General features: G+C 34.6%; 2 protein-coding genes across 2 annotated transcripts; one reads left to right on the forward strand and one right to left on the reverse strand.

Moving 5' to 3' along the window:
- The first annotated feature begins 901 nt into the window (after positions 1-901).
- Positions 902-20,440, forward strand: net. Its single transcript, XM_053754809.1, has 2 exons — positions 902-1,174; positions 17,978-20,440. Exons 1-2 carry the CDS (start codon positions 1,126-1,128, stop codon positions 18,715-18,717), a joined length of 789 nt encoding a protein of 262 aa, XP_053610784.1. The 5' UTR covers positions 902-1,125; the 3' UTR covers positions 18,718-20,440.
- On the reverse strand, positions 13,055-15,778 carry LOC128675406 (uncharacterized). Its single transcript, XM_053754808.2, has 2 exons — positions 15,567-15,778; positions 13,055-15,295 (listed from the first exon to the last, which is right to left on the reverse strand). The coding sequence occupies exon 2, from the start codon at positions 15,286-15,288 to the stop codon at positions 13,381-13,383; it is 1,908 nt and encodes a 635-aa protein (XP_053610783.1). The 5' UTR covers positions 15,289-15,295; positions 15,567-15,778; the 3' UTR covers positions 13,055-13,380.
- Positions 20,441-21,669: the final 1,229 nt, after the last annotated feature.

Consider the following 21,669-nt stretch of genomic DNA (forward strand, 5'->3'; position numbering starts at 1 on the left):
AGTTGGTACAATGCTAATCGCTGAGAGTGGTTGAAGTGGTGGTGAATAAAGCTATCGTCCATTTCATTGATTAATGTGATCTACGCAGCAACTAGAAGTAAGTAGTGTGTGACCCGACGAAACCTGAATGCTCTACCATTGATGTCACCTATTCATTAAAAGCACAATCAAGCACGATGCGTACGCGACTGCACGAGATGCGTGAGTCACACATCCACATGTGCATTTGGAAATAGCAAGTTGAACAAATGTCCAGATACAACGCGGCCACGATGCCGCGCCGCGAGAATGCGACCGGCTGCCGCTAGTGATGGGAAACATCGATATTTTATTATAAAGGACTTCTGATATACCAGAATAATAAGAGTGTAATTTACCAGATTAAGGGTCTGTTTCACCGTCTGCTAATGATTCTGTATGTAACAAATCGAATAGATCGCGTTAAAAATTATGCTTTACAAATGTTGGATAAGGGTGCAGGCTAATCACATTTTATCAGCGTCTAGTGGAAAGATTCATTCCGATCATTTAAAACTGGATTTTCCATTATCAGATTGATTTAAAAAGCAAGCCACGAAATATCAAATAAAGTCTATTTCTAAAAACGAGATTAGATCTAGTCCAATAACTAGATTTAACAAAAATCAACAAACCTGCATGTATTAAAAAAACAATAACAAACCAAAATCAAAGATATGGCTAAGCTGGAGACCGAACGTACAATTTGTACATAACGGTATGCCAGGGCCATAAGCAAAAAATTTTTGCCAACCTAAAAGGGACAAACAATTAACTTACGATAAAATTCCAATCATATCATATCAGGCGCATCTCTAAGGGCGAGACCATGCTGGCGCCGGGCTTTTTACCCCGTCTTCTAGCCGAGCCAAGTTTGCGATGCGTTTTGTTCCGTGGTTCCGATCGTCAGTCGCATGCAACCAAACGCAGAGAGCGCGCGTCGAGGGATGTGCGTGCCCAACACAACTATTCCGATACGCGTTCGAAATTTCAAAATTGTTATGTGTTTTTTTTTAAATTAAAGTGTCTTACGTGCCAGTTGCCTTGGATAGTGCGTTAATTTTTAAGGATTTTTATAAATTTGGATCTGAAGGATATTCATCTGAGATGTCATCTTTCATTTCCACTTCCGCGGAGAGCCAGCCCGAAGTCAAAGGTTGGTACTTCCGGTTTAACTTTTATTGCTTTTTTAAAATAACGGATTTATTTAATGCTAGGTCCCTGTTCTGGTCATTGTCGTTGATTTATATTCTTTTATAACTTTATTTTGTTGATTCTACAATTATTAGTTTTTGTTCACTAACATACCTATACACATAAATGGCAAATCAAGTATACTTTTATATCGACAACAGATTTTTGAACTTGAAATTAATTTCGATGAAGCTGTCAATATTTCATAATTTTCATCCGATTTAAAAATGTAGAGTATGTGACAATAAAAAATTAACTGGTGTCAAGAGACGTGAGAGGCCTTATCAATATTAATTCGATTAATTCGGAGGGTAAACCGTTTACCTTCAACAGATAAAGTATAATCATAAAATTACTAATTTTACATAATCCACCTCTATAATACCTACTAATCTAAATTTTTACCAAGAATTTTATTTAGACTGTTGGTTCCCCTAAAGATTTATTTGAGTACAAAATAATGTTGTTGAAGAGGATATCGCAAAAAATAAAAACAATGTTTGTTTATCCGTTCCTTACAACAATGCTTGTGCAATGTTTGTGATTTATCGACATTTGTCTTATGTTATCATTCCTGAAATGTAATTTACATTTGTGTCGTAATAAATAATAATATTATGCAATGTTTATACTGAAATCGAAAGTAAGACTCAGTGTACTCATTCGAATAACTATAAGATTTCTATAACACCTAGGATTTTTTCCATCAGAGGATCAATCAACATATTCAAGTAGGTAGATACATCTACAGAACTATTTCAAATCGTACATAATGTTTTGATTGTTTAACATTTTTATCTATAGAATGAAAAAAAGATAAACAAAATGTGAAACTGATTTTTTTCTACTTATATAATTTACTTTGAAGCCAAAAAGTAAATTGCAAACATGTCTCAAAAAATTAGTTTTAATACGTCACGTTTGTTCTTTAAATGAAAATCTTTCAGATATTTTTAATACATTTAATTTTCTTATTTCTATAGGTGGTATAGGGTTCTTGTTTGTTTGTAATATCGACATAAGTACAAAGAACATATGTAAAAAGTACATATACGAGAGCGTAATACTCTAGTCATGATAAACTTTTTTAAATGTAATCAAATTAGAATTAGGGCCTCTTTCAACGTTTGCTGATAAAATATCGGATAATCTATATGTAACATATTGTGTTTTAAAACTCTTGGATAGGACTAATAGGCCAGACACAATCACAACCGGTAGATTCTTCTAATCTGTCAGATTAACAAGTCTAGTATCCAAGTTGCATTCTAATGATTTAATATCTATCACTATGTTACCTCCCACGTCTGAACATACTTAAACAACTGTGACAGCTCTATCTATCTATTCCCTAAAGGGCGTAAACCCATCAATAATTAAAACAAAATCCAAGCGCTAAAAACAAAAGGGGTAGTTGAAAAACGGACAAAACACTGCACATGTTCGGGGGTCGCACCCTAGTAGACAAGTGGATATTATAACAAATTTCCCATTCGTACAATTCAAAGGAATATAGTTCTTATTTCGTTCGTTATAGAAGCTAACGACCACATACGGTCAGCGACAAGATTTGTTTGTTTGTTCACATGTGCACCGCGACAGATTCTGATGGTTGCCGCATGCGTAGGTTCTTTATAGATGTCGATTTTAATTTGAAATTCGAAGGAATTATATTCCATGGTTTTCTCCATATTTTTTTATCGACATTTTTTTCGATATTTAGTCTACAAAGCGACACTAAGTATTTCTTTTTTTGTGTTTTAGATCAAGCTGTTTATTGCACTTATTTTAAGAATGTATTGATTAAATGAGTAAAACGTAAAAGTAAATGAGTAAAAATACAGCACAAAATTAGTGACGAAAATATTTACATTGAAATGTTGTAAACAAGTACCTAGTTCGATTATTATAATATTTGACACAATTGTATATCGAAGCTGGGACTTGGTACCGAAGCTAGCAAATATCTTATGCCCAGAAATAAAAAATAATACAGCTTTTGATTTATGTAGAACATAGGTACATCGAATACACACATCATACATAAAATAGGACAATTTAAGATGACATAATATCTACCCACAACACCAAACTGCACAGACTAGAGAAGGATAATTTAATTTAACAAAACTGATTAAAAATAAATTAAATTATTTTAAGAATGTATTGATTAAATGTCATTCAGATTTAGACTTTTTCAAAGTAACATACTTACTTTTGTATATTACTTCCATTATGTGTCAGAAAAACATAAGAAATGTTTTTAATGATGTAAGATACAATAAATAAAATTCAACACAATGGCCTCCGGAAGCAAAATTACAACATAAGATTTTTTATTAAAACTGCATGTTAAACAAATAAAAAAAAAAACAATAGTCCGATGATAAAATGAGTCGTTTTGCCACATGTCAAACCCGTGACGTCAGAACCCGTTTGGGGACCAGATGTGGGGACCAGATGTGATCTGTGGTATCTTTACGCGTTTGTTTGACATCTGTATCTGTACAGATTATAGCAGACTACTGTTGAAGAGGTCTAATTTGATGAGAAGTTGAAAAATATTTAGCAGGTTTAAACATCGTACTTATTCGCCTTTACAGGTTAATATTTCATTTCAGTCGCAACTGCCATTTCTATTTTATTACTCTATGTTAACTCTTTGATCAATTAACCTACCTACTTATAAAAGCTACAGACGTGAAAACTACTTCTTTCTAAAAAACTATTTGTTTTGTTTAGTGCGGGTTATAAATTTCGCTTACGTTTTTTTTTTTTTCATTCGGTTGGGTGCTCAATGTTTTAATATTCATTTGGATATAATACACACACTTTATAGTTTATTATTAACATTACACTGCTAATCTTCACAATAGCCAAATATCTTCATATTTGGCTAAATAATTTGCCAAAACCATGTTCAAAAAATAGTCATATAATGCCAATATTATATTATATGAGTCTGTTCACGGATACAAAAATACCTGCTTATTCGGTGGCAACAAAAAATGTGTTTACGACAGATTCTAAATAATGGTGGGGTTTTCCAGTGCGCAGGCGCGCCCGACGAAGAGATAATGTAAGGCTTAGACAAAAACAGCTCGTCCTGTCGCATCGGTTAAAAAATGAACCGGATTCTATCTTGACATTTTATGTTAAGGTTTATTAGAAAATTAATCAAAAAAATATTCATGTAATCGAACCTAAATGGTTGAAAAGACTGAAAATCTGGAACTTACTTCCATAATTTTAAAAATTAGACATGACATGCTTGATGAAATTTGAAGTAGTCAATACCATGGTATATATGCACCGGTGCACAGTTATTTTAATTTATATTCCAATAAAGGTATATTTTGTATCCTAAATACTATAAAAGAAATTCGTGCATTAAATACCTCAAATAGTGTAAACAAATACATTCTAAATGGTATGTTAAAATTTTCGACTATACTTAATTTAATTTTATCTAGACACATTAAGTATTTAAGAGAGCAGACTTGAAATGTCTATTTGGTGCAAGGCACGTGAAAGGTAGCACGTGGAAAATCCTATTTCAAAATAGTCGTAAAACACAATAACGTGTTGTTGTGAAAAAAACATTAGTCACATGTATTCGGTTTTGGAGGAAATTATTAACAGTAAGAACACTTAACGGATCAATCTGTTTAACACAAAATGTTGATTATAGAAATCTAATCAATATAAAAATATCGATACTACTTCAGGATATGAATCACTACATCACTATAAATTATATGTTTTGAGACTTTTGGCTGTCTGTTTCATGTTCTCATGTTCTCTGGACATATTCGGGACTAAAGTGCTAAAAAGCCCAGGGTCAGCGTCAAATATAAATAGGAGTTACGCAGCTCCAAATATTTCTAAAAGTTATTCAAAAACTGATCAGAGCTGGCTCAAACAATATTCCACAATGTGTACTCAACTGCCAACCTAATATTAAAAAAGTTTTTTTTTAATTTGCATTTGTAATGAAAACAATAAGCATATCTGTTTTGATTATATTTTCCCATAGATATGGGCTTGACCTCCTGTTAATAAAGACGAAGTCGCGGGCGGGCGTTAGTTTTCATATAAAACAAAAGCCCATTATACTACATATTCGATTTGTCCAATTTGCACCAGATGTCAGTTCTATTGAATGGCGTTATATTGTCATGAGTGACATACGGCTCACAGATGTGGAGTTGTGGACACCAATCGCCAACGTGACGCGACGCGATGCATTATTGAACTAATGACACCATGTGTATTGTAAAATGCTCATATAAAATGCCCCCGCGAAGATGTTCGTATACATGTAACATCGAACGTTTTCAAAAGTAATTTCGAGTTGACTATTTAATACCGTCTCTCTTATATGGAGCCTATATAGAGCCCATATAGAAGGTAAATTTACGGATGCTATGTGGCACAGTTTATTTTATTTCTGAATAAATGATTTGAATTTGATTTATAAGACTAACTGTACATACCATGGAAACATATTTGTACATGTATGTATCTAGAAAATTTATAATATGAAAAACAAATCATCGAAATTACGAAAATGTATTTGTATTCCTATTAAAACTCGTAAAATGTCTTTTGTCTTTAATTATTTAAACATTATAAATCATTTTGTCTATTTATTTACATCTAAAACTCAGAATAGCAGCGATTCTCAGTGGAAGGAAAAGGTTAAACTTTCCTTCGAAGGGTTAATTTTTGCATAAATATTAATATTAAAGGGATGGCGTAGGGAAGCCAAAAATTCGTCGAAAGACACAAAGGGAGGAAGCGATCGGGTGGGCTGACAAAAAAGCATCCGTGCGTCTTGACGTGGACTTCGGATACAAAAAAAATGTACAACAAAAAAGTCGACTACAGAAAACATATAAGTAGCAAAAGCAGGAAAAATGGCATTGATTTTACTCTGGTATAGACTCTCACACACCCACGTCACTGAAATAGTGACGTCACACCATATAAGTTTCATGTTATGGTTTTCACGTGATGGCCAAGTTGATCTATTTATTTAAAACGTAAAAGATTTTTCATATCGATTATGATAATAACTTAGACAGAAGGTTCCTTAAGTAGGGACTAAATAAATTAACCGACTTGGTATTACATGGATCTTTTACGGTAACGGATCTTTTTACGGTAGAAAAACTGAGCTGCGAGACTTTGTTTTTTTACAGCATGTTTTTGATGGCATATTATTTTACCAATATTATTATACCTATATTATATAACCATATTATTATTGAAATTGAAAGAATTTTTCGTTATTACTCCACCTTCTTTTATGCTAACAATATTTTTCCTAGACCGCAAAGCCTGTGCTAAGTACACTCGTGAAACGCGCGAAACATGCGCAAGCGCAAATAAAGTGCAACAAGCAATAACATCGCATAGATTTCCGCAGGAAATTACGTTTTTATCGGGTGTGTTAGTTTGGTAAACCATTTTCGCAATTGTTTTATGACATAGTACACTGTACTACGGCTAATAGATTCAACATTGCTGTAGTTTTAATGGCCTTCACATTTTTGGCGAAATATGTAATTTTAGATATTTTTAAGCCATGTCAACAGTTTGATGAGAAGATGTAATTATTACACTTAAGATTTTTAGCATGTATTTAGAATATAATAGTAATGAATATACTAATTACGACAACGACTCTTTAAGTCTTAGATAACATAAATTTATCATCGAAAATAAAAAAAATATATCAAGGAAAATGTTCTTTGACCGTTTAAATTCCAGATTAAAATGTTCCCGAATCAGTTTCAGTATTGCATTATATTACATACCTCATTTAAAAAGTTGTTGTCTTCGATAAGTATACGTTTCTCATAAGTACATTTACTTATAGATTAAGCATAACTTGAAAAATAAAAAACTCGATGTTATGGCGATGTTTATGATTGTTTGGCATTCGTCCGCAGTCATCCACATTCCTACAGCCACATTTGCATAAATTCGCTAACAAACTACTGAATTCGATATCACTTCAAGATAAATTACTCGATTCGCCGGCGCCACTATGTTTACCTGTTTGTTGACTATATCCGGAAGGCATTACTGGTACTCATTTGAGTAAAAATACAGTACAAAATTAAAGACGAAAATATTTACATTGAAATGTTGTAAACAAGTACCTAGTTCGATTATTATAATATTTGACACAATTGTATATCGAAGCTGGGACTTGGTACCGAAGCTAGCAAATATCTTATGCCCAGAGATAAAAAATAATACAGCTTTTGATTTATGTAGAACATAGGTACATCGAATACACACAGTGAATACATCGGACATAAAATAGGACAATTTAAGATGACATAATATCTACCCACAACATTAAACTGCACAGACTAGAGAAGGATAATTTAATTTAACAAAACTTTTTAAAAATAAATTAAATATGGAATCGAAAAAAAAAATATTTAATTTAAAGCCAGTATCAGCCAGTAGCTGTATGGCTGAATGCAATGCAAGATGAACTTTTTAACGTGATTTATCAAGCGACGATTTGGCGCCAACGCGAGGTCGCCTCTGCGGCCAATGGCGCCGGCCGATCGGATTCTGGTGGGTTGTTTGATTCGCCATTTTTGAAGGAATTTCTACTAAATATAGTAAAACCGGTTGCATACTAAATTGCCGCCAAAATGTCATGGTTCCGTGTCCGATTATATCTGATAGGTACTAGAAGTAATTATTACTAGCGTGAAATATTTTTTTAACAAGTTCTATTTAGTCTGTTAACTGAATTTTCAAAGATGTCAGAACTTACAAAAATATTCTACAGATTATTATTTTAGGTACCTACTAAAATACTAACTAACATTTGATTGAATGGAGCCAAAAGTGCTTTTCACCCTTACTGAATATTGGGTAGTTAGATACAAGAAATACCTATTATTATGCAAACATGAACTGTATGAATATCAGCATTAAACCGACAGACGCTGTCAATATACGACAGTAGGTCTATATTAAAGTTTTATTCTATTTCCATTCGTTTGTTCTGGGGCATAAAGAGGATAAGTACAGTTGTGCACGTAAAAAACAGAATTTTAACATCTGTGACAAAACAAAACAATTTATTTAAAAAAAAAACGAAAAAAGAAAATGTTGTCAAATCATTAGAATTTGAAGAAGATTTATGTGCATTTCAAATTTAAATAAGCTCCTTTTGGCTCCTTTGATAAATGACCACATCTGTATTTCTTGAAAGACTGTACGAATGAGCGTCCCCCACTGTATAATAAAGATCATTTCGGTCTGAAATCCATTCTATGTCTAGACTTTATTCAAATACAGGCCATTGGAGATGCGTAACTAATGGCATGTGACAATGTGTCAACCAAGTGCAATTTTTCTCGTTTAGCCAGGTGGTTAAATCCATTATACATCGGAAAATATACATAACGAATGCGAACATGGATGCTTCCCAGTGGCCAGTCGCTAAGTGTGGCTCCTGAATCGCTAATGCTTCTAGATGTCAGTCGGTAACTATTTTTGTCTTTAGTACTTACTAGCGGGGCGTCATTTATGTATATGTATATAATAAACCTTCGGTAATAAATTTGTCTAGATGACAGTGACAACTGCATCAAAATCCGTTGAGAAAGCTTAGAAGCAGATGCGAAAGGCGATTTTGTTTTTATACTATGTAGTGATGATTTCACATACATACTTGTATAACCTACATACTTATTAAATTTATTTATTTTTAAATTTCTAAACCTATTATTGGCACATGAATAATATTATCTGCATGTACATATGTTTTAATTTAAGCTGTTGGTTTTGTAACAATAAATAAAATAAAAATATTTTAGTTTTCGGAAAAGTTTCCCAAGGGAAACTCACTGTAGCGAAGCCGCGCTCAAAAGCTATGTATTAAAGACCAGTAGTTTCAGTTCAGCACGTGAGCGGCCAGGTGTAGGACTGTTGAGTCTACCGTGAACGAAACAATCATTGTTATGACTCCTGGAGACAGAGTTCACTTGTTTGATCAGTTGGCAGTGTTGTGTTAACACCCTGCTCTATATTGATCTTTGTTAACAGACGGTGCGTTGTCTATGAGGTAATTGGACTGGATTTTCATGGTGTAGTGTGAAATTGAAATTGGTATGTGTTTCGGTGAGTATTTGTACGAGTTATTAAATTGTATTCGGGATTGAGACACCCATTTATGCACTTTTTCTTCTTGCTCTTCGATTTCTAAATCTCTTAACCGTAGAACTACCTGGAGTATATCTTTCATTTACTGAGGTGATAGGGCGCCCCGTGTTAACTAAAATTGATCCTAAAGAATAAAAACAAAAGTAGTTTTTGAGTGATATAGAAACCTTTTTATATCAAGTTATAATAAGAATAAAAGTCAGGTTTATATTAAGACAAAACATTAATTTTGGCATACTTGAACATGTAGTTCCAAATGCAGTTTATTTATTAAAAAAAAAATCATTGAATAAAACCATAATCATAATTCGTTTATCCATAATCTGCGTGTGTACTAATCTAGTGAGGTCGGTACAATTGAGAAATAGTAATCATATTAAAAAAATATAGTACCTATATATAACAAATTGATCAAGAAGTACATAATTCTCAGAATATAAGTTGAACAGTTGGTGAAGTGTAAATAAGTTAGTAGCGGCGACGACGGCGTGGCGCCCGCCTCGACGGAGCCAGCTCCTGGCCTCAGCCAGGATTGTACGACTTTCATAAGCGTACAGCAATGACGTCATTGCAGGAGCCAGTGTTTGGAAACTGATAACAATTCCAGTCAAAAAACTTTTCAATTTCATCTTAAAAACTTTCGGTCATTTTTAAATTTCGAACACAATTCTTATTGTTAAGTTGTAGTTTATTTCAGAGTAAGAAAGAATTATTTACTAGTTAATTATTTACCACGTACCTATTATAATTTAAATCAGTCCGAATTTGTTAAAAATTTTTTAAGCAAATTTCCAGAGAAGAAACAGGATTTGTGTCTACATAAAGACAAAACTAAAAAAATAGTCTCATATGTATGTTTTCTTTTTACTTGAGCAAATGTCAGCTACAAATCTGACACTAATAAATGCGACAGTTTAGAAAAGTAATAGGTCAGCGGATAGTGTTCCGACTCGTAGGCGCGAGACCTCAAAGTATGGCCATTACAGATATGACATTTCCTGCAATACGTATTCTTACATGCGGTTAGCTAAAGATGACAATAAAGGGCGTAAAATTGTAAAAATTTTGATTTCGGTAAATGTCATGCATTGAAATTAGTACGTGATGGTAGGTCTGAATACTGTATGAAATAGCACTACTTTTCTCACACTATACAGTTATATAAGTAACACAATAACATTGAATTTCTATGAATATTGAAATTAGGGTTTTTAACAAATTATGTAATGAGAACTAGTGACTATTCTATTATAGGCACTCGATTTTAGTACTACTGGAAGTATTATACAATCTGTTGTGTGTTGTCTTTGGTCAATAGTTTGACATATCCGGACAGTTGTCAAATTCCAATGACTGATAATAGATACGAATATACGTAAACCTTCCTCAGGAATCACACTATGTATTCCAGAAAACCGCATGAAAATCCGTGTAAGTAATAGTTTCTGAGTTTATAGCGAACGGACAGTCAGACAGACGCGGCAGAGTACTTTGTTATATAATATGTTAGGATAAGGATATTGAAATATCAGAGGCCCTTACGTACTGTAATTATTTTGTAGGAGCAGGCAGGTCGGCGCCGCAGTAATGTTTGTTCGGAGAAAGTCGTAACAAAATCACGACTTCTCATACATTAAGCTTAAGAGACCGTGCGAATATGTAACCGCCAACACCACTATACTACCGATCATTTTTTATTCTACAACTGACCGCTCATCATTTTCTCATTTCTGTGTTGTCACGTAAGTGAAATTCCCATAATTACTGACCCTCAATCAAAGGTAAATCACTTGGATTTGAGCTGTACTGGATTTTCTGAACTGTCATATGACTCAATACTATGAGCAAAACAAAGTGACATAACTTTTCAAAAACAAAAAAAAAAAACATACTCGTCCGTGGAAATTCTATTTGTAAAGTTTAAAAACTGCGATATTAAAGAGCATTGAGTTATAAAAAAAAACACATTTAAATTTCGAATCTGGCCAGAATGAGCTCAAGAATCAGATGTAACAAACAAAAGTAGCATTAAAAAATACGATCCATTTAAAAAGGGCGTCTTTTTGTGGAGGATGCATTCGGTTTCTGTGAAACTTGGCGCCAGATTTGTATCTTCTTGGCCCAGAGTGCTTTATCTGGTGGTAGGATCGACACATTAACGATGAGAGGTCGCGGCGCCCTTTAGGCAAAAGATTACTAAGACTGGACTTTTTACAAAATGTCCATTTGTAACTAATAAGGTCTGAAATGGGAAATTTGGAAATGTCCTCTTTTTAATCCTTTTGGAGTCTTTGTTTTAACGCGTCAACGTGAAACGCCGTAATGAGCAACTTCGTCTTTTGAATGTCGATTGCATTGTGGCTTGTGATATATTATTCTTGTTGGAGTTTCTATAACGCAATCATTAATCAAACGATTCAATCGACACGTCTAGTTAATACCATACTCTATCTCAATGGTTTTCAAAGTTTTTAACACACAACTATTAGAAAAGATACCCGTATATTTTCACTTATTAAGTATTAATAAATGTTTATGCACAAATATTCTTCATTTTATACATATAAATATTTATTTTATATGAATTTATTTGTGTATAAACAGTTTATTGTTACTATATATAATATTTAGATGAAGTACTTTCTTATAAAGGTTGTGTGTCATTTTTAAACTTTAAGCTTAGTTTGTTTTTCGTTCTGTCAATGTCAAGGCAAAAAATGTAGTTCTCCAAAAATCTGTTTTCTTCACTTTGCTTTAACTTTTTTATGAACAAAGGGTTAAAGAATTAGATATAATGTTTTGTAATCCCTTTCGAATACCACATTAGAGCAATTAAAACTTCAATCTATCTTCGTGGGTGGAGCCGTCTAAACGGCCTGATAGTTATGTACGTATAAAAACACCTGCGGTGTGAGAACCTTGCTCGCAAACCCGCTGGATAGCCATACCACACCATACAAACTCCATTTTACTACTAAGACAATTCTACTATAACCTTATGGAAAAACCATAAAGCTCAAAATCGATTGTAACTGACGAAAACAAATGCCTTTTAGAAGGAACGCCTTCGCGGCGCCGCTGCTATTCGATTATGAGCCATAAACTAATTCCGGTAGCAAAGCCATTACCAAACGTACTATTATCTATATTGGACACTAGTATTGCTTTGCTTGTTTTTGGATGGAAATGTTTGGTGTTCTTATGTTGGCATTATGTTAGCACGAGCAATACGAGCATCTTCGATAAACAAAATATCCCCTAGCCATGGTGCACACAATGCTTTTTTAAATATCAGTAAACGAGTAAGCGGCTCACCTGATGGTAAGTGGCCACCGCCGCCCAGGAACAATAGCAATAGCAGGGAGGGAATAACATGAGCGTTGCCGGCCTTTCAAGAAGTCGAATACTTTTTTCTTTAATTTCCTAATGTCGTATCGGATGCTATAAAAATTTTGTCAATGTGAGTGTCAAAATAAGCTGTTTTCATCAAACGCTAGTTCTACACTCTGGCGTGCTAAAATGGCAGGAATAATCCTTAAAAAGTAGCATACGGCTACTTTTTAAATTATTATTATGTTTAACTTAATAAGTGTAAGTATATAAGGTAAGGTCACCAAATAAGGCCTACCTTATTTTTTTTATTTCTTAACTAGCAGGTTTATAATAAAAACGCACTGGTTATTTGAAAAACTTATATTTATTGATTAAACTTTGTAATAAATGAAACAAAATTGCTTTAAAAACGAAAATCACACTTTTGTGAATATAAATATCTAAAAAGTCACTTTGGCCTTATTGGGAACCCTGTGTCTTAATAAAGCCTTATTAAAAACAAGTGAGCATTCAACTTCTTAATTAGTACAAAATATTATCAATACTTGTATTAAATCTAATGAGATCCTATTAATTACTTTTGGTCATTTTAGATCAGACTTAACGAGTTTCTCATCATGTAAAAGTACTTAATTAATCAGCCTTTTTCAACTTTTTTTTTAAACAATCTCCAGAACAGTAAAATATTTTATCAGTTGATGTGAGTCCAACACACAGCTCATGATACCAAACGCCACAAGTAAGACATTGTCGCATATCATCAACTCGATCTTCTTTACAAGCTGGACAGTACCAAGAAGATTTCTTATCGTGACGTTTTGGTTTTGATCCCGTAAGCTTATCTGCTGTCAAAGAAGCGGTCCTCGTTGCAGCGACTGCAGGTTGTGCAGATGTACGGCCAGTGACTGACGTTGATTTTGGTGTCTTTGTGTCAATCATTATCATTGAAGAAGTGCCCGGAACAGCTTCTGCTCTTGACGATGGTACAGTAGTCTGTGGTGTGGAATTCGTAGCTTTGTCACCAAACAAATCTTTTGTTACCTCTTGAGCCCTGTAATTCAGAGACTTCTTGCGTGGAGCAGTCGCTTTAACTTTAAACTTAGGAGTTGGTAAAAATTCATGAATCTCACACGTGGTGGATTGATTGTCTATCTTATGTGGAGTTTCAGCATTCAGGTTGTTTTTAAAGAGCAAGGACAGTGGCAAATTCTCAGTATCTGTGCCTGAGCCATCTGAATCTTCCACATTTGCAGTTGAAATCTCTTGTTCTCCCGTTTGTCTTGCTTCATCGGATAAGACAGCCATATTCTCACTGTTTGTAGGTATTGGAAGTTCTGACAACGCAGAGGGCGCAAACGCCTCTTCAGGTACAGCATCTGGGTTATATGGATACAACCCTGTAGCGCGAAACCCATTCGAGATATTGGTAATAGTCATACATTTCGGCCATACTTGTGAGAGAATGACATTGAAGCTTGTCTTGTTAACGGTTCGTTCCGGATGCTGACTGACGTATTTAATCAACTCTTGGTCCCAATGGTGCTCAAAAGAACGATAAACGGATTTATCCATGGGCTGTAATTCGTGAGTGGTATTTGACGGAAGACAATATAAAGTGATGCCACATTTCTCAGCTTCCTCGACAATAGTAAAGTCCAAGTGGCATTTTGCACCATCAAATATAAGGAGACATGGCCCTGATGTTCTGTATTTATTCAAATGATTAATAAACTCTATGAATGTTTCTGTTGTCATACTTCCTTTTGGCGTCATCTTCACCAGAGACCCTGGTGGTAAATTATCTTGGTATTCTGGCTTTAGTCGCTTGCCTTTAAATAGTATCATTGGCGGAATAGCCGATCCTATAGCATTTCCGCAGCCTACCACAGTCACACTTTCAGCATGCTCATTCGCTATTTGATGAACTCTCTTTCTCCCTTTGGCTGTCAGAACTTCCTGCTGATGGTGCAAAGATATGCGACAATTTTTCTCATCAATGTTGTAAATGCTTTCAGGTTTATGTTCCATTCCAAGTTTAACCAGCACGCTTTTGTATTTGGAAAAGTGATCTCTAACAATATCTTTATTCAGTTTTTGAGCACGAGCTGGATTCATCATCTGTGCTTTACGACGTGCTAATTCAGGGTGTCGTTTGAGGAATAATCTCAACCATTTTTTCCCCGCTGCATTTTTGGCATCATTGAAAGTGTTTGGAATTTTCTTAATTTTACAGAATGAGAAAGCCTGTACGCGCAACATTTTTGAAGTCATCGGTACTCCAACATCAGCCAAACGAATTATTCTTCTGACAAGTCCAGCTTCTTGTTCTGTAGTCAATATAGCCGACCGACCTAGTTTTCGTGTAGTCGAACCACTCTTTAGATGGTTGCGTAGGGTTCTTCTTGGGATGTTGTATCTAGCTGCAGCAGCATATGTAGATAATATACCCCTTTCTACCATTTTTACAGCGTTTTCCATCTGTTGCGAGGTCCACTGAGCCCTTTTTTTCTTTGTGGTAGTAGCTGGTGATTCGTTTTCCATGATGTTACTGAAAACAAGGGTTTACTATTGTACTGTGATACTTTTCTAATTGACATAAAACAGTTTCCTAATAAGGCCTGTACCTGTACCGTAATAAGGCCTATACATTTTTTTTATAGGCTTTATTAGGGCATAACATATGGTATAATAAAAAAATAATTATACGGAATACACCCATATTACAACTTTTTGACTTATGTGAGGAGATGGCTTAACTTATAATTAACCTATAGACAAAACACAGCACACCGTGTACGATTAAAAATAGAAATACTTACTGTTTACTCTTCCAGAATTTTATAAAAACAAGCGTGCGCTCCGCGTCGTGGTTGTTTTCGACTGCAGGTTCCAACACGCTCGCGGCACGGCCCCTTGCTGTGCTTGTATGCGTTAGTTAATGTACATGCACACTTCTACAAACGTTTGGCGGTCATTTGAAATCGAAAAGCGGGAAATTTAAAAACTAGGCCTTTTTTGGACATAGGCTTTATTTGGGTCACCCACCTTACCTAATCTAGAATATCTGTCTGAAGGTGTTAGGTTATTGGTTATGGCCATTAAAATATTAACGTTATTTCTCTAATTTATGACCCAGTTCCGCTTGCTTCATTAATTTTAGTATTTCCGGAACTTTTTGTAAATCTTCTAATTATAAAATTGATATCGTGTTAATTAATTATGTGTAATGTAATTTTAAATAACGTATTTAATACTTATTAGAAAAATATGGAGTACCTGGGTTTCAGTCACTCTTCAGAATTCTATTTAGTTAATAAACTACAAACGAATAATAGAAACTATAGAAAAAGTAAATAATGTCACTTGGTCTGATATTTCATAGTTAAATAAAATAAAAATTGCGCTTTCGATGTGTTGCTTACCATCTCAAATCTACATAGAAGCGATACATAAAAGTTTTGTATTGTCTTTTGTAACCAAAGTAGACGTAGGGAAACTGCAATAAAAAAAAATCTATTTGTTTTTATGATGATTACTATTATTTATTTCCTTTTACCAAAAGTTCATAGAATAACACATAATAAAATTTAGTTGACGAATTACGTACGCTAAAAAACACCAGCTTCACACAAAATGGTTTTTCTGCTTTTATTTTGTGTGAAAAAAAAGGCCTCGGAGAAGACCGTAGTACAGGCCGCCAAGTACATAGTTCCTTCAATGTTAGATTTGATACTCGAAACGTCTCGAAATTCCAATATTCATTTATACTTATATTATTTGTATCAAAGAGTTTAAGTTAAAAAAAGCAAGAATGCGGTCCACAGGCCGCTGGGTAAAGTAATGTGATTAAATAATAATCACAACTCTGACCATATGGACGCAAACCTGTTTTGTACAACATACGCATACCGGCGGTTTGTAAGCCACACCAGGCGACACATCCGCTGAGATATATCTCGGGATAAGTCAGAAGGTTTAGTATTTGACAATTTTCAAATAATAATATAAAATTACAGCTATTTGTATAGAATTTAGTGAGGATGCTATCGGGTTTTGACCTGGCCAAACCTTAATTTTTTCATTTTTAATTAATTTCCTCTTACAATTTGCAATCTATACATACGGTTACGATTCCATAATACTTACAACATACAGGCTTTGTAGTAGTTTAGTTAGTATACTATTAGGTGTTTATTTAGATAGATCATTGTAATTGTATTCAATAAAAAATCCTTCATTTCCACTACTACGTTACACTATTTAGTGAAAAAGTTTATGCAGCTTCGATTTATTATTTTTACTTAGGTACCTAATACCAAAGAGAACATTACTTAATACCTGACGTGCTTAACATAATCATAAACAGTGAAGTCTCAAGAACAATAGGTACCTGGTGTGTAGTGCACTCGTGACGTCACGCGCAGGCGCCGGCGCCAGAGACGCCGACCAACCTTGTCCTCGGCTGTAAACCTGATCAATTTCTAAATTCAAATAAATATTTAAATTGTTTGTTCCAAATTCGAGTTAGATTGGTAGGTTTAAGGCAAAACCCAAATTAATAAATATTATTACTTATTTTTTCTTTTGATTTGGAATGAATTCGATATTTTAACGATCTTATAAATATAATGCGGATTACATCTTTTATCTTACCATTATAACATTTAGTATTTTTAAAATCTCAGTTGTGAATTTCCGAAATACACAGAATTTTCAGTTAATAAATTTGATACGCTGCCTGTACATTATAGTTTATGGTCTACTTCAATTTCAAAATAACTAGATTCGCGCACCATCTGTGTCCAACAGCGTGGGCTAGACATACGCCCGGTCTTGGCAAACGATCCGGCATAAATGGTCTTTTTCAAAATACCCAGTCTAGGTCCATTCGGTTTCAATAGGGCTGAAACTGGTCGCTTTGAAACTTGAAATCGCCTTATTCCTTTTGTAAACGCATAATATCATATCCAAGTCATGTCTGAGCCTAGACCATAACAAGCCGGCTTCGTTTGTGCCTCTGTCTGTTACCTTTTTGTCGTCTTATGGCTTCCGTGTGCCCATATTGAGTCACGAATTAACTGCATCTCACTAGGATGTCGGTGTTATATCACTGCTACAAATAGAAGGTTCATTAAAGTATAACGGAGAGATTTTTTACACTATAATATTAACGCGTTCGTAGTTGAACAGTTTGCACAAAAACTAAATTAGAACTTTCTTTTTTTTACAGATCGTATTCTAGAGAGAGATGCAGGCTTCGTGTCCGGTGGAGAGGATGACGACTCCTGTTCGGGTCCAGCGCATTCCGATGACTCGGGAGTGCGTTTGGACTCCCGGGCCGAGAGCGACCGGCCCAAGCGAGACCGGACCCCGGCCAGACTGCAGCCGCCCAAGAAGAGGATACGACTTTGCTCTAGAGAAGACCTCGCCAGCCCCGAGAGCGATGCCCCCGTCAGCCCTTTCAGACCGTGGTCCTTCACAGAGGAACCACAAAGAGAACCCCTCTCCTTAGTCAAGAAAACCAGTGAAACTACCCTTTTAAGACAAAGGAGAAGACCATTAGAACCACCACCACCTATCCCACCTCCGCTAGTGCTTGAATCCAGACCGGGACCACCCAGAGTACCTCCCCACCCTGCAGTAGTCGAACCTTACACCGAGAAACCTAAACCTAGAGAACAAAGGAACTACAAAAACATGACAAGAGAAAGGAGGATCGAAGCAAACGCAAGAGAAAGGACTAGGGTTCACACGATAAGCGCGGCCTTCGACACCCTTCGAAGATCAGTTCCTGCATATAGTCATAATCAGAAACTATCCAAATTATCGGTTTTACGGATAGCGTGTGCGTACATTGCTGCGTTATCAGCGGCGATAGACCCAGAGGCTGATTTGTCGACGGCGGTGGAATCAGTGACGCAGACGATACACACGGAAGGGAAGCTTCGAAAGAAGAAGGACGATCCTTGAAGGAGTGCCAATGGAAGGCGTCCACTCGTTGTGTTGTGACTCCGAGAATCGGAAGAGAATCTTCAAATGCAGAGTCTGCTATGACAGCACTTATCAAGATTAGACGGACAACGAAGCAAAAGTTCGAATGCTTTAAACCAAATCTTTATCATCATTAAAATATTGTGATGAAATCAAAAGCGACTAGAAATAATTTATTTGAATATTTCTAAGTAATAGCGGTGCTTTTAATGCATTTGTTTTTTTTAATCCGTTTGTCTGTCATAATAGGCCTAACCGTAGTCAAAGCCGTCCTACGAAGCCTGAACGTCATTTGTGGTAGTACAAAAACGACAATAATATGGATGTAACTGAATATTGTATTTAATTAGAATTATAAATTGATTTGAGGCATGACATGACTGATTTTGTGAGTCGTTACAAAAATGTTCCTGATGTAATATAGTTTTTGGATCTCGCAATTATATTAAAAGACATTTATGATTTTAATTATGTTAGGGATAGTAGTATCAAACTTCAATCATTAAAAAAAAACAATAGTAATGTGAACATTCGGTTTAAAAGATTGGTATCAAAATTGAAACCCTAGGTTATTAAGGGTTAATTTCGCATGACATTTAAAATTTACATCTTTGACAAAACAGTGACGTATATGATTTTTAATTAAATTCATTTTGTTTTGCACATACTTAAGTATAATTTCAGTGACTTAATATCACTATTGATTTCAAGTTTGCAGAACTTAACAAATGTTAATTAACAGCGAAAATGCTATGATGCTACTTCCCTCTACATTGATGTGGCCTGTATTAAAATTGATCTGAGGAGGCTGCCATGAAACATAAAACACGTAGCACGTAATTGCGTCCAGACGTTCTCTCTTTTTACGCGTACATGATATGGGAAAAAAGCAGCACGTAACGTCAGCAACGCGTATGTGTTCGTATGTTTCGTTGTAGGCCATTCTATATTAGGTTTCACGACACTAAGAATAAGACACAAATAATGTTAACCATTCCTTCAATCCAGTATTAAGGAGACATCATTCGACGACGAATCTAAAATATTTTGGCTTTAATGATAAGTATATTTATTGCAATCGAGTCAGTAATTTTAAGTGAACTGTATGAAATATAATGTAATAATGCATTTTATGTAAATATTTAGAATTTAAGGACTGTGTGTAAATAAAATTTTTATTTCTGTTATTATAAGTCGAAACCCTGTATAAATACAGAAAAAATGTATTTTAGATCATCAGTTTTTTCAAAAGAATTCCCATGACAAGTCGAAGCTCTGCGTCAAAGACAACAAGAAACGCCATATTTTTCATGCAACAAGCCTGTAATTTCTAGACACACATTTAATTTAAATGTGAATAAGCAGCCTTAGCATTGTGATAAAAATAAATGTAAATAAACATATTAACAAGGAGACATTGTTGAAGTAAGCGTTGATTGTACCAGTCAACTTTGACGTTAACTTAACCTGCGCGCCACAGTCGTTTAGACAAAAAGGGGCTTTACGTTTTCCTACGCAGGTTGCAACCGAACTTAAAACTTAAACAATAATGTTTTAATCTTGTTATATCTTGTGTCTTCAATAGTCTGTGAAAATCAAAAATGTTACGCTAAGAAGTCAACGACTTTCTGTAAAAAGGAATACTGTTTAAAAAAATATAATAAAATATTGAAAGAATAAATGATGAAAAGTACATAAATTATTTCTTTAGTTTAATTTTATCACCAAAGTACCTAGTTACAATTATTGATACCTATATGATAACAATGATCAGAAAGAAAAAAGTAACTGACAGAGATCTACCTACATACATACCAGCTTACTTTAGGCTAAAGTATATGTTATCTTTTGTATATATTTTCGCTTGAAGTGTGCTTTAACTTTTTTATGAATATTGGGGATAGTACATAAGTACACGTAGGACGGCAATCATATTTTAAGCAGACTTGCACAAGTAAGTACCTATTTACACAAAACACACGAAAAAAATATCTTAGTAATAATCATCGAATTCATATGCATTTTTCACAACTCTTGCAATAATCGACAATCTAAAATAATCAATTAAAATAATGTCCGAAGCCATTTCCATTTAAGGCGACTTAATAACAGTGGTTTTAACCTTTTCAATATTACCAATTGCGATCCCAATTTAGAGACAGGCCCCATTCCGTTGTTTTCTATAGGTTTCGACCATTGACGAGCGGTGACGTACGTCGAAACACTACCTATACAATTTCTACGTTTCTCCGTCGACGCAACAGAGGATGACGGCAGTGCGCATAGATTGTAAGTATTAAATACACAATTAGATTTATTCCACGTCTTATTTTCTTCACGAGGTTGACAGAATCTTAGGAAGAGGTAGTTAAATATTTAATCCGAGATCTAGGATCAAATTATAAAGTTAGTCTTGCGTTTGCTACTGTTTCATATTAAATTAGACCTACTGGACAGATTTTTATAAGTTTTTTTGGGATTACGGTAGTTACAATAATAAGTACTTAGGGCATTTTTTGTCCCCGAAATCTAAACAGGAGTGAAGTCCCAAAGTTAAGAGTAATAAATTCTCTTTTTTTCTTCGAAGGTTATTTAACAATAGCCAGAATTGTTCCCGGATGGCGGATGCAGGAAGTGGTTTTGACATCTGTTTTGGCTACAATGGGGTCGTTATCACCCCAGCTGCTACAGATAACATAGCACGTGCCTCTATGTCAATACTCCACCACTATGACTGCCCTTTAGCCCCTGGATGTAAGGGGGATTTTTATTAACTGATAGCGGTTGGCTTCTGAACTTTCCTTTGTGCAAACGGTTTAAAGATGTTTGCTAGGTCAGAAATAATTTGAGCATATAAATTGAGGTGTTATGTTATATAAAATGTAATAACGGACGCTCATTTGGTTTCATCATATAGTTTTGTATTTTTAT

This window comes from Plodia interpunctella, chromosome 14 (assembly GCF_027563975.2).
Source record: "Plodia interpunctella isolate USDA-ARS_2022_Savannah chromosome 14, ilPloInte3.2, whole genome shotgun sequence".
NCBI classification, from domain to species: domain Eukaryota; kingdom Metazoa; phylum Arthropoda; class Insecta; order Lepidoptera; family Pyralidae; genus Plodia; species Plodia interpunctella.